At 32.2% G+C, this 19,817-nt stretch overlaps 2 protein-coding genes across 2 annotated transcripts in view; one reads left to right on the forward strand and one right to left on the reverse strand.

Moving 5' to 3' along the window:
• LOC101895174 (uncharacterized) overlaps window positions 1–19,817 on the reverse strand; it is a 350,871-nt gene that overhangs the window by 87,733 nt on the left and 243,321 nt on the right. The gene's annotated exons all lie outside the window — the stretch shown is intronic.
• LOC105262520 (uncharacterized) lies at window positions 5,764–19,808 on the forward strand. The gene is made up of 9 exons (XM_059125665.1): window positions 5,764–6,157; window positions 7,800–7,983; window positions 8,083–8,566; window positions 9,105–9,260; window positions 12,342–12,732; window positions 17,928–18,108; window positions 18,319–18,802; window positions 19,488–19,643; window positions 19,719–19,808. Exons 1-9 carry the CDS (start codon window positions 5,833–5,835, stop codon window positions 19,776–19,778), a joined length of 2,421 nt encoding a protein of 806 aa, XP_058981648.1. The 5' UTR covers window positions 5,764–5,832; the 3' UTR covers window positions 19,779–19,808.

Consider the following 19,817-nt stretch of genomic DNA (forward strand, 5'->3'; position numbering starts at 1 on the left):
GATCATCAATCATGAATTTATGAAGGATATTGTTTTAAAATAATTTATTTATATCCTTTTTTAACTATTGCAATTATTTATCCTCTCCTTACCAATATGTAAGAATTACATAAAATAAATTACTATGCACTGCCTATTTGTGTACAGTTAATTGTAAGTGCGTTTCTTAAAATATACTTTTTGCATCCATTGTTTTTGGGGAATACTTGGTATCATATTGTTGTTGTTTCTTCCTTTTAATATTATGGCCAGCAGCTATCTGCCTTTGGGTCATTTTTGCTACAAAAACAATGCTGTGTAGAAACATGACCAATAAACTCGAGAAAAAATACAAAAAACACCAGCTCGTTCGTTCGTTTTTCCGTCTTCCATGTTAATTTGTAATCACGCTACAGGTCGCAATTATGGCCTGATCCTAACGAAATTTTGCACGAAGGTGGGGTTAGGGTCATTTCTTTTGGAGATGATCGTCAAATGTTTAGGGGTTGAAATGGACCAAATACTGAAAAATGTCGGATTTTGCAGTAGCTATACAGGTCGCAATTATAGACCAATCGACGCGGAATTTCGCATGTAGCTAGAGTTTAGGGCTGGAAAGAAGCCTACTAATTTGGGTGGTCCTTGGATAATATTTAGCGGGTAAAATAGACCATATCTCTTGTGTTGAAAAAATTCAACATTTTTCTTATTTTTCATTAAACCGCGAATATTTTAAATCCCGGCGAAATCACAAAGCCATGACAAGGTTACTTCTGATCTTTACATTGATGTTAACATCCAACAAATCGGATATATAACAAAATATGTGCGATATATATGTCTATCAAAGAAGATATGCTTGAAAGATCTCTTATATGTGGAGAACGGCTGAACTGATTTCGACAGTTCTCATTAATTCAGAATGGTGTCTTGCCAAGAAAGAAAAAACGTCTAAAAAATCGAATAAAAATATCTCGCTAATGACGAAAATATTGATTTTGTAACATTTTCACATATTTTTTCAATTTTGTCATATTTTTGGCATATTTTAATTTTGAATTAAACATTTGGTAATATTTCTACAGCTAACAAAACTAAGTAGTTAGGATATCAGGATATCATATACAGATCGCATTTATGGCCCGATCCTTACGAAATTTTGCATGGAGATAAGATGAGGGTCAGAATAGAAGCCTACTCTTTTTGGAGATGATCGCCATATAATTAGGGGTTGAAATGGACTAAAAAAACAGCAAAATTGTCAGCAGGTCGTAATTATCGCCCGATCCTCACGCACATTTGAATGGGGGTTACCGGACATTGCAAAAGCCAAGCAGTTTCGGATGGCCATCCAGAAATATTCAATGTGTGAAATAGTTTGCCGACTTTTGTAGACAAAATACGAAAATGTCCATTCCAGTGACTTCTTGGAGAATTCACAAATACAGGAAAGACGCACTTCTGATCATTTCGATAACGCTAATTTCGTTGAAGAATATAGTCAAATGTCTGTATCTCATATAGATGCGTTTCAGTCAAAAACCAATAATAAATGTTAATCTTTTGCCACTTCTGAGAGATTATAGGTCTTTGGGAAATGTTGGTTCCAGATCTATGAAGACCATATACGTGCAACATCTGCCAATAAATTGGAACTGAGCAAATTAGTTTAAGTTGCTATTATTCGAAAATTAGAGAACGAAACCTGATGGCTTTCTTTTATTATTTGTCACAATATCTTGTGGAATCCTTTCGAGTATTTTGCCTATATAAACTGTATCGTTTATTATAGTGTTGTAGGATATTCAACGGTCGACCCCGCTCAACTGTAGCCTTTGCTTACTTGTTTTTTAGTGTGTTTTTTTTCGGGGTTTTAGTCCATTTCCCCAAAGTGGCAACCCGGCCATCCTTACATCCGCTCACACATTATTTAAATGGTCAAATTCCCACTCGTTCGCCTGTGTATTTGCCAATAAAAATTCCAAATAAAAACCGAGGTTTTTGTTCAGTGGATTATCAGCTACTCTCCCATCCAACTATGTGTGGAGGTGTATGTCCTTAGGAATGTGCTAAATGTGTTCTGAGAAAAAAAAAAAAACTAACTGCACAAAATAAACATTTTTAATTAAAAAGCAGTGTGTCCAGCTATTTGCGAGCGTTTGGCGAGTGCCAAAACACCATTAGTTAGATATTATTTTCGAATACCATTTCCGGTATCCTTCCTTTGCATTGCTGGGCAGCATAGGGGGAATGGTTGTGATAATTTCCACGGCATTTAATTTGCAGTTGCAATCTGAGTAATTTTTAAGCAAACACTGGTAAGCGTTGTGCAAATATGTGCAAGCATATTTGCATTTAAATTATAGAGGATGAGTATTGTGTTGTATGCAATTTGAGTGTTGAGAATTTTAGATTATATTTTCGTGTAATTTTACTTCTTTGGTTTCGGTTCGGATAATTGCATACAATTGCGATGTACATACTTATTTATGAAATTACAAATGTTGGCCTATTATTAGAGGCAGTAAGAAAATACGTTTTAAAGACGACACCAGATGTGTATGTAAGTCGAATTTTCAACACCTTTCATTGATGTTTCTAATATTGTAAATGATGTCCTTGAAATAATTTCATGCAAAAATCCTCGCTTGGTGGCTACTACAAAAATAATTTTTGGGAATCCACATGTAGGGATCCCACTGTCGTCTGAAAAAATATATTTTAATGTATAAAACACGTTTGGTGGTCTGGCGATCCTTGTAAAATCATATGTGGTTTGGTAGACTAAATGCCGTGAAACAATTCTGTTGGAGGTCGTTAAAAAAATATTGCTTAAAAATTCTAATATTGATAGACGACCAAAATTAATGATAGTTGGTCCTTGCAAAAATATCCTTAAAAATGCAATATTTTATAGTCCTTTTGGTCCTTGAAAAAACTTTGGTTGTTATTAGTCCTTGAAAAAAAGTTTTTAAAAACAAGGTTTGGGCTTGGACAAAAGTCCTTAAAAATTATTTTTATTTCGATTTCTTGGTCCTTGAAAAAATTTCCATAAAAGTTAAACGTTTGATGGTCCTTTGGTCCTGGAAAAAATATCTTTGAAATGTCAACGTTTGGCATTGAAAAAAATCTTTAAAAATAAATTTTTTATGATTTTTTGGTCCACGTTTGGATGCCCTTTAGTCCTTGAAAAATATTCTCTAAAAAATCCACGTTTATTGATCCCAAAGTCCTTGGAAAATGTTCTTTACAAAATCTACGTTTGTTGATCCTATAGTCCTTGGAAAAATGTTCTTTAAAAAATCCATGTTTGGAGGTCCTATAGTCCTTGGAAAAATATTCTTTAAAAAATCCATGTTTGCTGATCCTATAGCCCTTGAAAAATATTCCTTAAAAAATCCACGTTTATTGATCCCAAAGTCCTTGGAACACATTCTTTAAAAAATCTACGTTTGGTGATTTTTTAGTCCTTGGAAAATATTTTTTAAAAAATCTACGTTTGTTGATCATATAGCCTTTGGAAAATATTCTTTGAAAATCCATGTTTGGAGGTCCTATAGTCCTTGGAAAAATATTCTTTAAAAAATCCACGTTTGTTGATCCTATAGTCCTTAAAAAATCCACGTTTGTTAATCCTATAGTTCTTTGAAAATATTCTACGAAAAATCTACGTTTGGTAGTCTTTTGGTCCTTGGAAAAATATTCTTTGAAAATCCATGTTTGGAGGCCCTATAGTCCTTGGAAAAATATTCTTTAAAAAATCCACGTTTGTTGATCCTATAGCCCTTAAAAATATTCCTTAAAAAATCCACGTTTGTTAATCCTATAGTTCTTTGAAAATATTCTACGAAAAATCTACGTTTGGTAGTCTTTTGGTCCTTGGAAAAATATTATTTAAAAATCCACGTTTCGTGGTTCTTTAGTCCTCAGAAAAATATTCTTTGAAAATCCACGTTTGTTGATCCTCTAGTCCTTTGAAAATAATCTACGAAAAACCTACGTTTGGTAGTCCTATGGTCCTTTGAAAAATATTATTTAAAAATCCACGTTTGGTGGTTCTTTAGTCCTTTGAAAAATATTCGTTAAAAATCCACGTTTGGTGGTCCTGTAATCCTTGGAGAATATTATTTAAAAAATCCATGTTTGTTAATCCTATAGTCCTTGGAAAATATTCTTTAAAAAATACACGTTTGTTAATCCTATAGTCCTTGGAAAATGTTTTTTAAAAAATCCACATTTGTTAATCCTTGTAAAACTTTTATATAAAAATCCATGTTTTTAGTCCTTAAAAATATTTTTTAAAATCCACGTTGTAAGTTTTGTTGGCCTTTGGTCCTAGAAAAAATATTCTTTAAAATTCCACATTTGTTAGTCCTTTGATCCGTGAAAAAATGTTCCTTTAATATCCAGGTTAGTTCGTTCTTTGGTCCTAGAAAAAATATTCCTTAAAATTCCATATTTGTTAGTCCTTTGATCCGTGAAAAAATATTCCTTTAATATCCAGGTTAGTTCGTTTTTTGGTCCTAGAAAAAATATTGTTTAAAATTCCACACTTGTTAGTCCTTTGATCCTTAAAAAAATATTCCTTTAAAATCCAATTTTTTTTGTCTTTTGGTCCTTAAAAAATATTTCTTAAAAATCCACGTTTGGTGGTCCTTAAGTCCTGGGAAAAATATTCCTAAAGAACCCATGTTTGGTGATCCTTTAGTCCTTGGAAAAATATTATTTAAATTATTTAGCCCTTGAAATTAAAAATCCACCTTTGTTAGTCCTTGAAAAAATATTCTTTAGCTTTTTTAGTCTTTGGTCTTTGAAAAAATATTCCTTTAAAATCTAAATTCGTTCATCCGTTGATCTTTGAAGAAATATTCATTGAAAATCCAAATTTGTTAGTCCTTTGATCCTTGAAAAAATATTCCTTTAAAGTCCAAATTTCTTTGTCCTTTGGTCCTTAAATAATATTCCTTAAAAATCCACATTTGTTAGTCCTTGAAAAGCTATTCAATAAAAAATACACCTTTGTTAGTCCTTGGAAAAATATTCAATAGTTTTCTCAGTCCTTGGTCTTTGAAAAAAAATATTGCTTAAAAATATAAATTTGTTCGTCCTTTGATCCTTGAAGAAATATTCTTTGAAAATACAAATTTGTTAGTCCTTTGATCCTTGAAGAAATATTCCTTAAAATTTCACATATGTTAGTCCTTTGATCCTTGAAAAAATATTCCTTTAAAGTCCAAATTTCTTTGTCCTTTGGTCCCTAAATAATATTACTTAAAAATCCGCATTTGTTAGTCCTTGAAAAGCTATTCAATAAAAAATACACCTTTGTTAGTCCTTGGAAAAATATTCTATAGTTTCCTTTGTCCTTGGTCTTTGAAAAAAAAATTTGCATAAAAATCTAAATTTGTTCGTCCTTTGATCCTAGAAAAAATATTCCTTAAAAATCTAAGTTTGTTAAAAATGTTTCTTTGAGAATCCAAGTTTGATAGCCCTTCAAACCTTGAAGGAATATTCTTAAAAAATCCAAGCCTGTAAGTCCTTGGTTATTGAAATTTTATTCATTAAAAATTCACGTTTGTTAGTCCTCTGGTCATTAGAAAAATATTCTTTAGAAACCCACATTCGGTGATTTTTTGGTCCTTGGAATGACATTCTTTAAAAATGCTATGCCCCGTTCTTTTCTCAAAATTAATGAAAAAAACATATAAATGTAGGGTATCAATTTCATATTTCGTTCCTGGGCTTCAAGTTCATTTTCATATTTAAATATCCTCCTTCTCAAGCATTACCACAGTCTTTCTTACGTCTCGATTCCAATCAGTTTCACAAATTTCCGCTAATTTTTAAACCATCATGAAAATAGTTAAACGTTACTTTGGTATACAGCGACGAACTCTTACCGCCATCGGAATTGATGTGAACGCCTTTCTGCCAAATGGCCCCGAACGGATTGCCAAACATCCCCTGCTTTTGCTGGTGATAACTGTTATGCCTGTGCTGCAGTACATCTCGATTGGACACTATGCCTACAAGAATTCCAATAACATGGTTACGGCGACATATTCATTTTCCCTCTCGTGCCAGGGTGTCATTTGTTTGACAAAAATTCTAATTTTTCTCTTTAAACGTCGTGATATTGTTAAATTGGTCAAAATGTTGCAGGAAGATGTTTTCAATGGTGAGTAAATGATTTCAGGTGTGAAAACTACGAGGATTAAAACAAAAGGATTTTTGAGGACTTTTTTTTCTATAGAAAAACAAAATTATTCCTCAGGTGTGAGATGAAAAAAACTGCAATCAACTTCAGACTGCTGTCATTTCGAATTCACACGTCCGACTGCTGTTAAAGTTATTTCAGTGACAGCTCATTATATTGTTGACAAGTGTACAAAAGCATTTTGATGAGAATTTTCCGAAACAAAAGTTATTCGTGATGGAATTCAAGCGTGATTGTGTGATTTCTTTATATTTGGCTGGAAAACCACAAGTGGCTATAGTTAGAGCACTCCAGCCACCATTCAAATGTGAATAAAACTTTTGTATCCCGTACCAACGCTCGTTACCGAACCGTGATACTGGTAGCGTAGCCCGACATATGTCAATGAAGAGGACGGCAGAAAACTGCAACATCAGCAGAAATGTTTGTAAAAGTAAGGAAGCGACTTGATCGATCGGCCACTGGGGAAAAATGGCTAGTGAGCTGAACATATCGGATTATTCCATTCGGCAAATATTGAAAAATGAGCTCGAGGTAAAGCCATTGAAATTCCAAAAAGTGCAAGAACTTAGACTCAAAAAAAGCTAAATAGTAGCTTCGCTTGGCCGAAAGTGGTGAACTGTCAAATTTGTTTTTTTCCGATGAGAAAACATTCGTTGTCCCGCAGTTTGTAAACAAACAAAATGGTCGTGTTTACTTGCCAAATATGCCAGGTCAGCTGAAAATGTGCATCTTCGATTGGCCACCAGAACCCAAGCGGCAGCCATGGTGATTGTGTGGGCCGCTGCATCAAATGCATAATATTCTGGAGGGCGTATTAAAGCCCTGGGCACGCAAACATTTTGGCCGCAGACTTGGACATTCCAACAGGACTCAGCATCACCGCACTCAACACTTGGTAACCAAGAATGGTTAAAAAATGTGGTTCCCCGCTTCATTTCCATCGCACAGTGGCCACCAAAATCTCCGGATACCAATCCGTTGGACAAATGTGTCTGGAGTATTTTGGAAAGCAAGATTGGCACTAAAAAGAATGGACCAAAATATCGCAGATCAACATTCGGGCAGCGTGTGACGGTTTCATTGGCCGTTTGGAGGCCATAATTCGAGCCAAAGGTCACAAATTCGAACAAATCTAAACTTATTCTAAAATTTGATGCTATTTCCGACATTTTTTTCTTTCATTCAATAAAATTTAAAAAAAATAGAAAAAAATCAGTCCTCAGGGCTGATGAATTTTTTTCTCTAGACAAAAAAAAAAATCACTCCTCAGGGATGATGAATTTTTTCTATAGAAAAAAATCACTCCTCAGGGCTGATGATTTTCTTCTATAGAAACAAATCACTCCTCAGGGCTGATGAATTTTTTTCTATAGAAAAAAATCACTCCTCGGGACTGATGCATTTTTTCTATAGAAAAAAATCACTCCTCGGGACTGATGAATTTTTCATTCCTCAAGATTGAAGAATTTTTTAAAAAAAATCATTCCTCAGAAATGAGAAATTTTTTGCTGTAGAAAATTGAAAAAAAATTATTCCTCTGAACAGAGGTGCTTTCTATAGAGAAAACCCAGCTTTATTTTCATCTCTTTCCCTTTTTCAGCCAAATCTGACGAGTTGGTGATAACCAAAGAAGAGAATTCCAGGGATGTTCTCCACTGTACGGTCTATGGTTCGGCAGTGTTTTCAACGGGATTTTTTGGTATTTTGCACCGATTATTAAGACCATCATCATCTACATCAAACATGGGAATCTGGTGCTGGTACCACCACATCCTGCCACGTAAGTGGATAATGGCATCCAGGCAGAACTCCTTAAATATTTCTTACATTGATTCTCTTTTAATTCCCTTTCTCTCTCTTACTCCTTTTTTTGTTAATTCCAGTTACCTCTGGGACTATAGCCATTTACCAGGCTACTCCTTGGTCTACATTTGGAACATGATGCGCATGTATACACTGGCCTTTGCCTCGGTGGCCATCGATAGTTTATTTTCATGGCTGGTGTGTAACATCGTGGCCCACTTTCGTATTTTAATGTTACGTTTTCAGCGTGCAGCATGGTTGACGCCGGGTCTCGATCGCCCGGAGGTGTCGGTGAGCCGGGAACAGGAGCGTTTAATTTTCGATTGTGTACGATTTCATAATCGTACACTGAACTTGGTACAGGAATTGAATCTAGTCTATGGTGGCATAATTTTTGTTAAATTCGTGGTGTCCAGTGTCCAGATTTGTTGTTCGGCATTTTTTCTAAATAGTTTTGGGGCCAGCCAATCAATGGCTAAATTGATGTATCAATTTTTGCTGTTAAGCGCTGTGGCCCTGCAGCTGATGTTGTACTGTTACAATGGACAGAGAATAACGGATGTGGTAAGGAAAAATTAAAATTACGAAGTAGAAGAAGGATTATTTCGATAAAAAAATCACAACCTAGAACGGAGAATTTTTTTCTAGAGAAAAAAATCAGTCCTCAGAGGACTAAGGAATTTTTTGGTATACAAAAATCCTCACAATGAAATTAGGATCTTTTCTTATGGGTACAAATTCGGACCTCAGTAATTGAGAATTTTTTTCTATAGAAAAAGAGCGGATATTGTGGACTTTTTTCTGTAGAAAATATTAGTCGCCGGATATTGGGGAATTTTTCATAAAAACACATTTTCCAGAGCCTTAGGAATTTTTTCCTATAGAAAAAAATCCGTCCCATGGCTTTTTTTCATATGAAAAAGTCCTCAGGGCATGGGAAATTTTTTTACAGAAAAAATAGGTGCAACCTGACAAACGATTTTTTTCCTATAAGAAAAAAACCTCCTATGAAATTACTTCTATAAAATTAACCGTCAAGGACTTTTTGTTTATCCTTAAATTTTTTTTCTAATTTTTGTTAATTTCAAAACCCTCTCTCCAGAGTTTTCAGGTGGCCACCAAAGTCTATTCTACCTTCCCCTGGTCCAAAATGCCTGCGTCCACCAAACGCATGCTACTGCCGCCAATGATTCGTGCCCAGCGTTTTAGTGAACTGCGCGGGGTATTCTTCACCGTCGATTTGAGTTTGTATTTGTGGGTGAGTTTGTTTTAAATTTGAAAAATTTGAGAGCACTTGAAATGTTTTTTTTGTTTTTAATTTTTTTCTAGGTTTTCAAGACAGCTGGCTCGTTGATTGCCGCCCTAAAAACTTTGGAGGAGGACAAATAGAGCCTGGGCAAAGGGGGTTAATAATTACCAAAAAAGTTTATGCTTTATAAAATCGAATAAAATTGTAGTATTTTGTAGATGTTATAGATGAATAAAAAATCTGTAGATGTGAATTGTGTGAGTGTATTTGCAGGTAAAGCGTAGTTTAAGATCATGTATGTACAGGGTGAGATAAAAAACTGCAAGAAAGTCAAATGTCATAATTTGTACTTTTTTTTTAAATTTCCGGCGAAGAGCTTGCTTTGACACTTTGGTATTTTTTAGTGCCAACCTTGCTTTCCAAAATACAGGGTGAGATTAAAAACTGCAACAAAGTCGAACGCCATGTTTTTTACATTTTTTCAAAGACAAAGGATTAACAAAAAATATTTTTCAATAATCAAAGGACTAACTAACTCGGATTTTTGAAGACCAGTTTTTAATACCAGAGGACTAGAATATGTGTGGTTTTAAACAATATTTTTTCAAGAACCAAAGGATCAACAAACGTGGATTTTTAAATTTTTTTTTTCAAGGACGAAAGGATGAATAAACTTGGATTTTTTAAAGAATATTTTTCCAAGGACCAAAGTGTCAACAAACGTGGATTTTTTTAAAAATATTTCTTCGAGGACTAAAGCATCAACAGACGTGGATTTTTTTAAGAACCGAAGTGTCAACAAAATCGATTTTTTTAAAGAGTACCTTTCAAGGACCAAAGGATAGACAAACGTGGATTTTTAAAGAATATTTTTTCAAGGATAAAAGGATCGACAAACTTGGATTTATAAAGAATATTTTTTCAAGTACCAAAGAGCGTGGATTTTTTTCAAGGACCAAAGGATCAACAAACGTGGATTTTTAAAGAATATTTTTTCAAGGACCAAAGGATCAACAAACTTGGATTTTTAAAGAATATTTTTTTCAAGGACCAAAGGATTAACAAACGTGGATTTGTAAAGAATATTTATTCAAGCACCAAAGGATCAACAAACGTGGATTTTTTAAAGAATATTTTTCAAAAGACCAAAGGATCAACAAACGTGGATTTTTTAAAGAATATTTTTTCAAGGACCAAAGGATCAACAAACATGGATTTTTAAAGAATATTTTTTCAAGAACCGAAGAATCAACAAACGTTAATTTTTTAAATATTTTTATCAAGGACGAAAGGATCAATAAACTTGGATTTTTTAAAGAATATTTTTTCAAGGACCAAAGGATCAACAAACGTGGATTTTTAGAGAATATTTTTTCAAGAACCACAGGATCAACAAACGTTGATTTTTTAATTTTTTTTTCAAGGACGAAAGGATGAATAAACTTGGATTTTTTAAAGAATATTTTTTCAAGGACAAAAGGATCAACAAACGTGGATTTTTAAAGAATATTTTTTGAAGGACCAAAGGATCAACAAACGTGGATTTTTAAGAATATTTTTTTCAAGAAACAAAGGATCAACAAACGTTGATTTTTTAAAAAATATTTTTTCAAGGACCAAAGGATCAACAAACGTGGATTTTTAAAGAATATTTTTTCAAGGACCAAAGGATCAGCAAACGTGCCTTTTTCAAAGAATATTTTTTCAAGGACCAAAGGATCAAAAAACGTGTCTTTTTCAAGAATATTTTTTCTGGGACCAAAGGATCAACAAACGTGGATTAAAAAAAACACATTTTTTTAAGAACCAAAGGATCAACAAACGTGGATTTTAAGGAATACTTTTTCAAGGAACAAAAGATAAACAAATGCGGATTTTAAAGAATATTTTTTCAAGAGCCAAAAGATCAACAAAAGTGGGTTTTTCAAAGAATATTTTTTAAGGACCAGGATAGTGAAAGAAAAATTATTTTTAGAGACTCTTTCCAAGGCTAAACATTGATTTTTTTTAAATATTCCTTTAAGGGCCATTTGACTAACAAACGGGGATTTTTAAAAAATATTTTTTCAAGGACAAAATGACTTATAGTTATGATTTTTTAAGTATATGTTTAAGAACCCAAGGATCAACAAGCGTGGATTTTTGAAAGAATATTTTTTCAAGGACAAAAGGACATACAGTCGTGAATTTTTAAGGACATTTTTTAAGAACCCAAGGATCAACAAATGTGGAGTTTTTAAAGAATATTTTTTAAGAACCAAAGGATCAACAAGCGTAGATTCTTCAAAGAATAGTTTTTCAGAAACAAAGGATCAACAAGCGTGAACTCTTTAAAAAATATTTTTTCAAGGAACAAAAAAAAAACAATCGCGAAGAATTTTAAGAATTCCTTTTTTCAGACCAACAAGCAACCAAAATAGAGCAATAATCATCGCTCAATAGAATTTTTTTCAACGGCTTCCGGTCCGAAAATAGTGTTTTTCTTAAGATTTTTGAAGGAACAACTTTCTTTATGAATAGCCAGAAGAGCATGAAATTAACGCTTTTTCAATATTTTCATGAAGGGACCAAAATCGGAATTTTTTAAATAATATTTTCGTAGCTTTGTTCCAAGACCAATAATCGTGATTTTTTTCGAGGACCAATAAGCTACCGAACGTGTATTACTCAAAAAATCTTCTTCAACCATCATTAGAACACAAAGTATTGACATTCCAAGATTTTTTTCAAGGACATATTTTACGATTAGTAAGAGAGAAAGAAGTCCTTGAAAAATCCAGGATTGTTAAATTCTTTGTCTTTGAACAATAATTCTTTGAAAATCCAAGTTAGGTCCTTAGATAATATTTTTTTTTTTTTTGGTTTTCAGTAGTAGTAGAAACCCGATTGAGTTGAATTATAGAAGTAGTCTTGTTTTTAATGTCCCTAAATGGCTAACCTAATTCCTATTTTACCCGAGGACGGGCTACCTACATTTTTCTAATTCACCGAATTATTAAAATAATAATTGAAGGTTTGTCAATTCTCATTGTAAAAATCAATTTCCTTTTTAATTTCCAGTTTTGAAAATGCCTACCCTTAAGACATTAGTTGCCTTATGAACGTCCTACAGAGTTGTGGACATATTCGGAAAAATCGAACCAATCGCAGACGAAAATGAAAATATTAAAACGTTATTTTGGCATGCAAAAATTTGCATTTGCTGCCTTGGGTGTTGAAGTCGAATCGATGAGCCCCGCCGGTTCGGAACGCATCTTCAGGCATCCCATTCGATATGCAGTGTTGTTTATTTTGACGGTTCTGCAATATATCTCAATTGGGCATTATTCGTATGTCTATACGAGCGACATTGTTTCGGCTGCCTATTCCATTGCCCTGTCCTGCCAGGGGGTTATTTGCATAACCAAATTGGTGATTTTCTTTTTTAAACGCCAAGGGATTGTGGAATTGGTGAGAATGTTGCAGACGGATGCGTTTAATGGTAAGTCAAAAAATGTTAGGATTTTTTGGGGAGTCCGTTTGCGTTTAATGGTAAGTCAAAAAATGTTAGGATTTTTTGGGGAGTCCTTTAAAGTTTGTTTAAAAAACACATGTTTGGTGATGAGTGTCCTGGAAAAAATATTCTGTCAAAAATCTAAGTTTGGTATTCTGAGGATCCTTTGTTTATGCGTTTATGTTCAAGTTTATTGCTTCTTGAAAACAAGTGCCTTTCAAATCAAAGTTTAAAATCAGAATAAAGAATAAATCTCAAAAAATTGGGAAAATAAAATTATTTCAAGACCCAAGATTTATAATTAGACAACCCTTGGAGAAAAAATCTTTTAAATATCCACCTTCAAGGTCCAGATGTTCCTTTAATGTTTTCTAACCCAAGTTCAATAATCAGAAAATCATTGATACAAACTCAACTTTACTGGCCGGAATGTTGTTAAAAAAATCGTAAAAAAAATCCACATATAATAATCAGAGGAAATATTATTTAAAAAAAATCCGCCTTAAATAGTAAGAGCTCCTTGAAAAAACCATCTTTAAAAGTTCAGAATCCTTGGAAAAAATCCTTGAAACACACTCAACTTTTATTGGCCAGACTGTCCATGAAAACAACTCTTTAGAATATCCACGTCTAAGAAGCAGAGGATCCTTGAAAACAAATATTCTTTAAAAACGCATGTTTTAAAAAAAATTCAGCTTCAATGGCCAAATGGTCCTTGAAAAAACTTTATAAAACGCATTTTTAATTGTCACAGGATCCTTAGAAAAAAAATCTCAAAAAGATTCCACTTCTTTGGAAAAAAATCTAAAGAAATCGACCAGAAAGGTGCTTGAAAAAAAACCTATAAAAAAGAATTTAACAATGAGAGGATCCTTTGAAAAAAATCCGAATCCAATAATCAGAGGTTTGAAAAAAGAACAATCATTAATAATACACGTTTAACAATCAGAGGATCCTTGGAAAAAAAAACCTTGAGACAAACTCAATCTTAAATGGCCAGAGTGTCCTTGAAAGCAACTCTTTAAAATATCTCACGTATAATAAGCAGAGGATCCTTGAAAAAATGCTCTTTAAAAATCCATGTTTTATAACCAGAGAATCCTTGGAAAAATCAACCTTCAATGGCCAAAGGTCTCTTAAAAAATCTTTAAGAAGTATAAGTCGAATAATCAATCAATGCTTGCAAAAAAATCTCAAAAAATTACGTCTAATAATCTGGGACCCTGGAAAAAAATCTCAGAAAAATCAATGACCAGATGATTCTTTGAAGCGGCTTTAAAAATATCCAAGTTTAATAATTAGAAAATCTTTGGAAAATTGAAAAAAAAAATCCCGCTTCAATGGTCAGAGGTCCTTGGAAAAAATCTCCAAAAAATCCCCCTTCAATGGTCAGAGGTCTTTGGAAAAAATCTTTAAAAAAACACGATTAATGGCCAGATGGTACTTAAAAATATCCTTTAAAAATCCCTTATCGATCCCCTAGGATCGTTGGAAAAAAATAAAACAAAATCACGTTTAGTAGACAAAGAATCCATAGAAAAATCTAAAAAAAGAAACCACCTTCCATGGTCAGAGGTCTTTTAAAGAATTCATTAAAAACTTCACGTATAAAAATTAGAGGATCTTCGGAAAGAAATCTAGAAAAAATAAAATAAAACATTAATGTCCAGAAGGAGAATCTTTGGCAAAAATCTCAAAACATCCCTCTTCAATAGTCAGAGGTCCTTGGAAAAAATCACAAAATCCACGTTCAATGATCAACGGATCCTAGGACTAAAACTTAAAAAAAAAAACACCATTAATGGCCAGAGGGTACTTAAAAATATCCTTTAAATATCCCCTATTTATAGGTGGAGGATCATTAAAAAAAAAAAAACAAAATCACGTTTAGTAGACAAAGAATCCATGGAAAAATCTAAAAAAAGAAACCACCTTCCATGGTCAGAGGTCCTTGAAAGAATTCTATAAAAACTCCACGTATAATAATGAGAGGATCGTTGGAATGAAATCTAAAAAAACATGAAACATTAATGGTCCGAATATCCTTTAAAAAAATCTTAAAAAAGCCACTTTTAATAATAACAAGATCCTTATTTTTTTTTTTTTGAAAAATCCACAACTAATACAAGGAGGATCCTTTTGAAAAAAAACTCAAAAAAATCGCTACACAATAGGCAGAGGGTCCTTTGGAAAAAATCTCCATTCCATGGCCACATAGTCCTTGGGAAAAAAAATCTCAAAAAAATCCCCATTCAATGTGTTTTTGAAAGGGAAAAAAATCTCAAAAAAATTCCTATTCAATGGGTCCTTGAAAGGGAAATATCTCAAAAAATCCCCATTCAATAGGTAGGGAGTCCTTGAAAAAATATTCTTGAAAAATCCTTGTTTGTTGATCCTTGACAGAAATTATTAAAAATAACCCTTTTTAATTGATCCTTGAAAGAAATTTTTTAAATAAACCACGATCCTTAAAGGAAATTAAAAAATTTGAAATACGTTCCTTAAAAAACATGTTAGTTGATCCTTGAAAAAAGTTATTTAAAAACAACACTTTAGCTGATCCTTGAAAGAAATTATTTAAAAAATCCATGTTTGTTGATCCTTGAAAAAAGTTCTTTAAAAATCCATGATCGTTAGCCAATGCGTCCTTGAAAAATATTCTTAAAAAGGTTAAAGTTTGCTTGTCTGAAGGTCCTTGAAGAAAATATATATATTTTTTTTATCCACATTGTTCCTGAAAAAATATTCTTTAAAAACTCCATGGTGTGTGGTCTGAAGGTCCTTGGTCCTTTACGTTTAATGGCCACAGAATCCTTTAAAACTCCGCCGTTAATGGCTAGATGCTCCTTAAAAAAGTATTTGAAAAATCCATATCTAATGCCCAGAGGATCCTTTAGAAAAAAGCTCACAATCCCCATCCAAGTGCCAGAAGGGCATTAAAAAAATATTTTTTAAAAAAAAATTATGTTTGTTTATTCTTGAAAAAAAAAAAATCTCTAAAAAATTACGTTGTTTTTATCCTTAAAAAAATATTCGTAAAAAAAATCCATGTCTCTTACCCAAAGCGTCCTTGAACAAATATTGTTAAAAAGAGTTCACTTATGGTTGTCTGAAGGTCCTTAACAGAATTTTATATAAAAATCCATGTATGTTCGTCCTTAAAAAAATATTCTCTAAAAATCTATGGCATGTGGTCTGAAGGTCCTTGGCAAAACATTAAATCTTGTTATGAATAACTTTTTAAAAAGGGCCGTTTATTGGCTACATGGTTCTTTAAAAATCCAGCGTTAATAGCCAGAGGGTCCCTAAAAAGTATTTGAGGAATCTATATTTAATGATCAGAGGATCTTTGTAAAAAAAAAATCGCAAAGAATATCCTCATACAAAAGCCAGATTGTCTTTGAAAAAATATTCTTTAAAAAATGCAAGTTCAACGACATAAGGTTCCTTAAAAAAAATTTTCTTTAAAAAATGCAAGTTCAACGACAAGAGGTTCCTTAAAAAAAATTTTCTTTAAAAAATGCAAGTTCAACGACAAGAGGTTCCTTTAAAAAAAACATTCTTTGAAAAATTCAAGTTCAACTCTTGTCGTAAAAAAAATATTCTTTAAAAAATCCACGTTTATTTATTTTTGAAAAAATATTCTTTAAAAAATCCACGTTTATTTATTTTTGAAAAAATATTCTTTAAAAAATCCACGTTTACTTATTTTTGAAGAAATATTCTTTAAAAAATCCACGTTTATTTATTTTTGAAAAAATATTCTTTAAAAAATCCACGTTTACTTATTTTTGAAAAAATATTCTTTAAAAAATCCACGTTTACTTATTTTTGAAAAAATATTCTTTAAAAAATCCACGTTTACTTATTTTGAAAAAATATTCTTTAAAAAATCCACGTTTACTTATTTTTGAAAAAATATTCTTTAAAAAATCCACGTTTACTTATTTTTGAAAAAATATTTTTAAAAAAATCCACGTTTACTTATTTTTGAAAAAATATTCTTTAAAAAATCCACGTTTACTTATTTTTGAAAAAATATTCTTTAAAAAATCCACGTTTACTTATTTTTGAAAAAATATTCTTTAAAAAATCCACGTTTACTTATTTTTGAAAAAATATTCTTTAAAAAATCCACGTTTACTTATTTTTGAAAAAATATTCTTTAAAAAATCCACGTTTACTTATTTTTGAAAAAATATTCTTTAAAAAATCCACGTTTACTTATTTTTGAAAAAATATTCTTTAAAAAATCCACGTTTACTTATTTTTGAAAAAATATTCTTTAAAAAATCCACGTTTACTTATTTTTGAAAAAATATTCTTTAAAAAATCCACGTTTACTTATTTTTGAAAAAATATTCTTTAAAAAATCCACGTTTACTTATTTTGAAAAAATATTCTTTAAAAAATCCACGTTTACTTATTTTTGAAAAAATATTCTTTAAAAAATCCACGTTTACTTATTTTTGAAAAAATATTCTTTAAAAAATCCACGTTTACTTATTTTTGAAAAAATATTCTTTAAAAAATCCACGTTTACTTATTTTTGAAAAAATATTCTTTAAAAAATCCACGTTTACTTATTTTTGAAAAAATATTCTTTAAAAAATCCACGTTTACTTATTTTTGAAAAAATATTCTTTAAAAAATCCACGTTTGCTTATTCTTGAAAAAATTTTCTTTAAAAAATCCACGTTTGCTTATTCATGAAAAAATATTTTTTTAAAAATCCACGATTTTTTTATTCTTGAAAAATATTATCTGAACCCCAAATTTTTGGATCAAAGCGTCCTTGAGCAAACATTATGAAGGTCCTTAAAAAAATATATATTTTTTTGTGAAACTCCACGCCCTTTCGTTTTTGAAAAAATGTTCTTTAAAAATGACTTTGTTTTTTTTTTTATTCTCAGTTTAAGTATTGGGTTGTCCTTGACAAAAGGAAAACCTCTTGAAAAATCATTATGATGGGTAATTTAGCGCTTTCAAAGATATTCTCCTTGAAAGTTCACTCTTCGCGGTCTGAAGGTCCTTGAAAAAAAAAAATATATATATTTTTAAAACTACAGTTAAGGGATCGTTTTGTCCTCTATAAAAGAAAACCCCCATGAAAAATCCTTATGGTGGATAATTTAGTCCTTGTAAAGTTATTCTCCTTGAAATAAAAATCGCTCTCTTTCCAGCCCAGTCCGAGGAATTGGCCATAATAAAAGAAGAGAATAGAAAGGATATTCGAATCTGTACTTTGTATTGTATTGTCATTTATGGAACCACTTTCTTTGGGATGACGCTGCCATTTGCACGAACCATTCTCGGCTACTTGAGAAATGGATACCTTGTTTATGTGACGCCAGTTGCATCACCGTAAGTAAATCGTATTCTATAAATTTTTTAAAATTCCAGAAAAAAAAAACAATTGAAACAAAAATTAGGTTAATTGTCACTGGAAAGATGTTTTTGTGGATTCTGGACATTTTGATAAAATTGCTAACATTTCTACAATCGCCTTAATTTTCTTCAAATGCGAGACACATTAAATTTGATAGTTTTCTTATTTCCCATTTATTTTCCCAGCTCCCTTTGGAATTACGATACCGTGCACGGTTACACCCTGGTCTACATTATCACCCTCCTTCGCTTGGGCACACTGTGTTTCACGACAATCGGCATTGACACTCTCTACTCGTGGCTGATGTCGAATATCGTGGCACAATTTCGAATTTTGACACATCGTTTCCAGCAGGCTGCCTGGGCCACGACGGCCCTGGATGGAAGTGAAATTTCGATTAGCGAGGAGCAGCATCGTCTCATCAACGATTGCATACGATTTCATAATCGCACTTTGGATTTGGTCAAGGAATTGAATCGGGTCTATGGCGCCATAACCTTTGTGAAATTCGTTGTGTCCAGTATTCAGATTTGTTGTTCGGTATTCTTCGTAAGCAGTTCGGATTCGAAAGAATCGGCGTTTAATTTATTCTATCAGAGTATTTTTTTGGGAGCCGTTTCAATGCAATTGGCCACATATTGTTACAATGCGCAGCGTATAACGGATGAGGTGAGTTGAGGTGGGGTGGGGTGGGGAGTTAAAGAAAGGTTTGCCCGTTGAGGGGCAGATTGGAAAAATGAAGTATTTTGGAAATAAATTGGTTACGGTGGAAGACGAACTTAAGGAAAATTCAAGGACTAAAATGGACAAGCTTAACAAATATCTTTGAAGATATTTCAGGTTATAACAAGTAAACAAGCAGTAAATTCGGCCGGACCGAACTTTGAACACATTCTGCCATTTGGAACGAATTAGGAAATTTTCAAAAAAAAAAAAAAAAAAAAAAAAAATTGAAATCTATTAAAAATTCTGTTAAAATCATAAAAATACCGAATATCGGAAGGTGTCGATATATGGGGATAAATCACCTCCAGGGGATAAAGTACAGTTCTAAATCGTCTTAGAATTTTACGCTGACCAGAATATATATACTTTGTTGGGTCTAAAATTATTATTTCGATGAGTTACAAACGTTGTGACCAACTTAATATACCCTCCATACTGTGTATGGTAGAGGGTATAAAAAACAGCATATTTTTTTTTTCATTTATTATTCAAGCCTTTCGAAAATATTGCAAATATTTCAATGGGAAAATTGAAAAAATGTTGTTAAAATTTAAATTAAAAATTTGTATCTTATTTTCAAAATTTTGAAATATTTTACTTTTTCTCGAAACATTTTTTTTTTCGGCAGAGTGAGCTGGTGGCCACCAAAGTCTATTTAATTTTTCCCTGGTCCAAATTACCGATCCCGACCCAGCGCATGTTGTTGCTGCCAATGATTCGGGCTCAGCGTAGCTGTGAAATGCGTGGAGTGTTTTTTAGGATCGATCTGAGTTTGTTTGTGTGGGTAAGTCGAGGCGATGCTTCGTCATCTTCATAAAATTCAAATTAAATATCTCACGAAATTTGAAATTTATTGCAGGTGTTTAAGACAGCTGGTTCTCTGATTGCGGTTCTACAAACTATAGATGAAGCTCAGTAAAAACAAGAAGATTTCAATTTTTGTAATTGTGTTGAGATT

The sequence above is a fragment of the Musca domestica genome, unplaced genomic scaffold, assembly GCF_030504385.1.
Source record: "Musca domestica strain aabys unplaced genomic scaffold, Musca_domestica.polishedcontigs.V.1.1 35, whole genome shotgun sequence".
Taxonomy (NCBI): Eukaryota; Metazoa; Arthropoda; class Insecta; order Diptera; family Muscidae; genus Musca; species Musca domestica.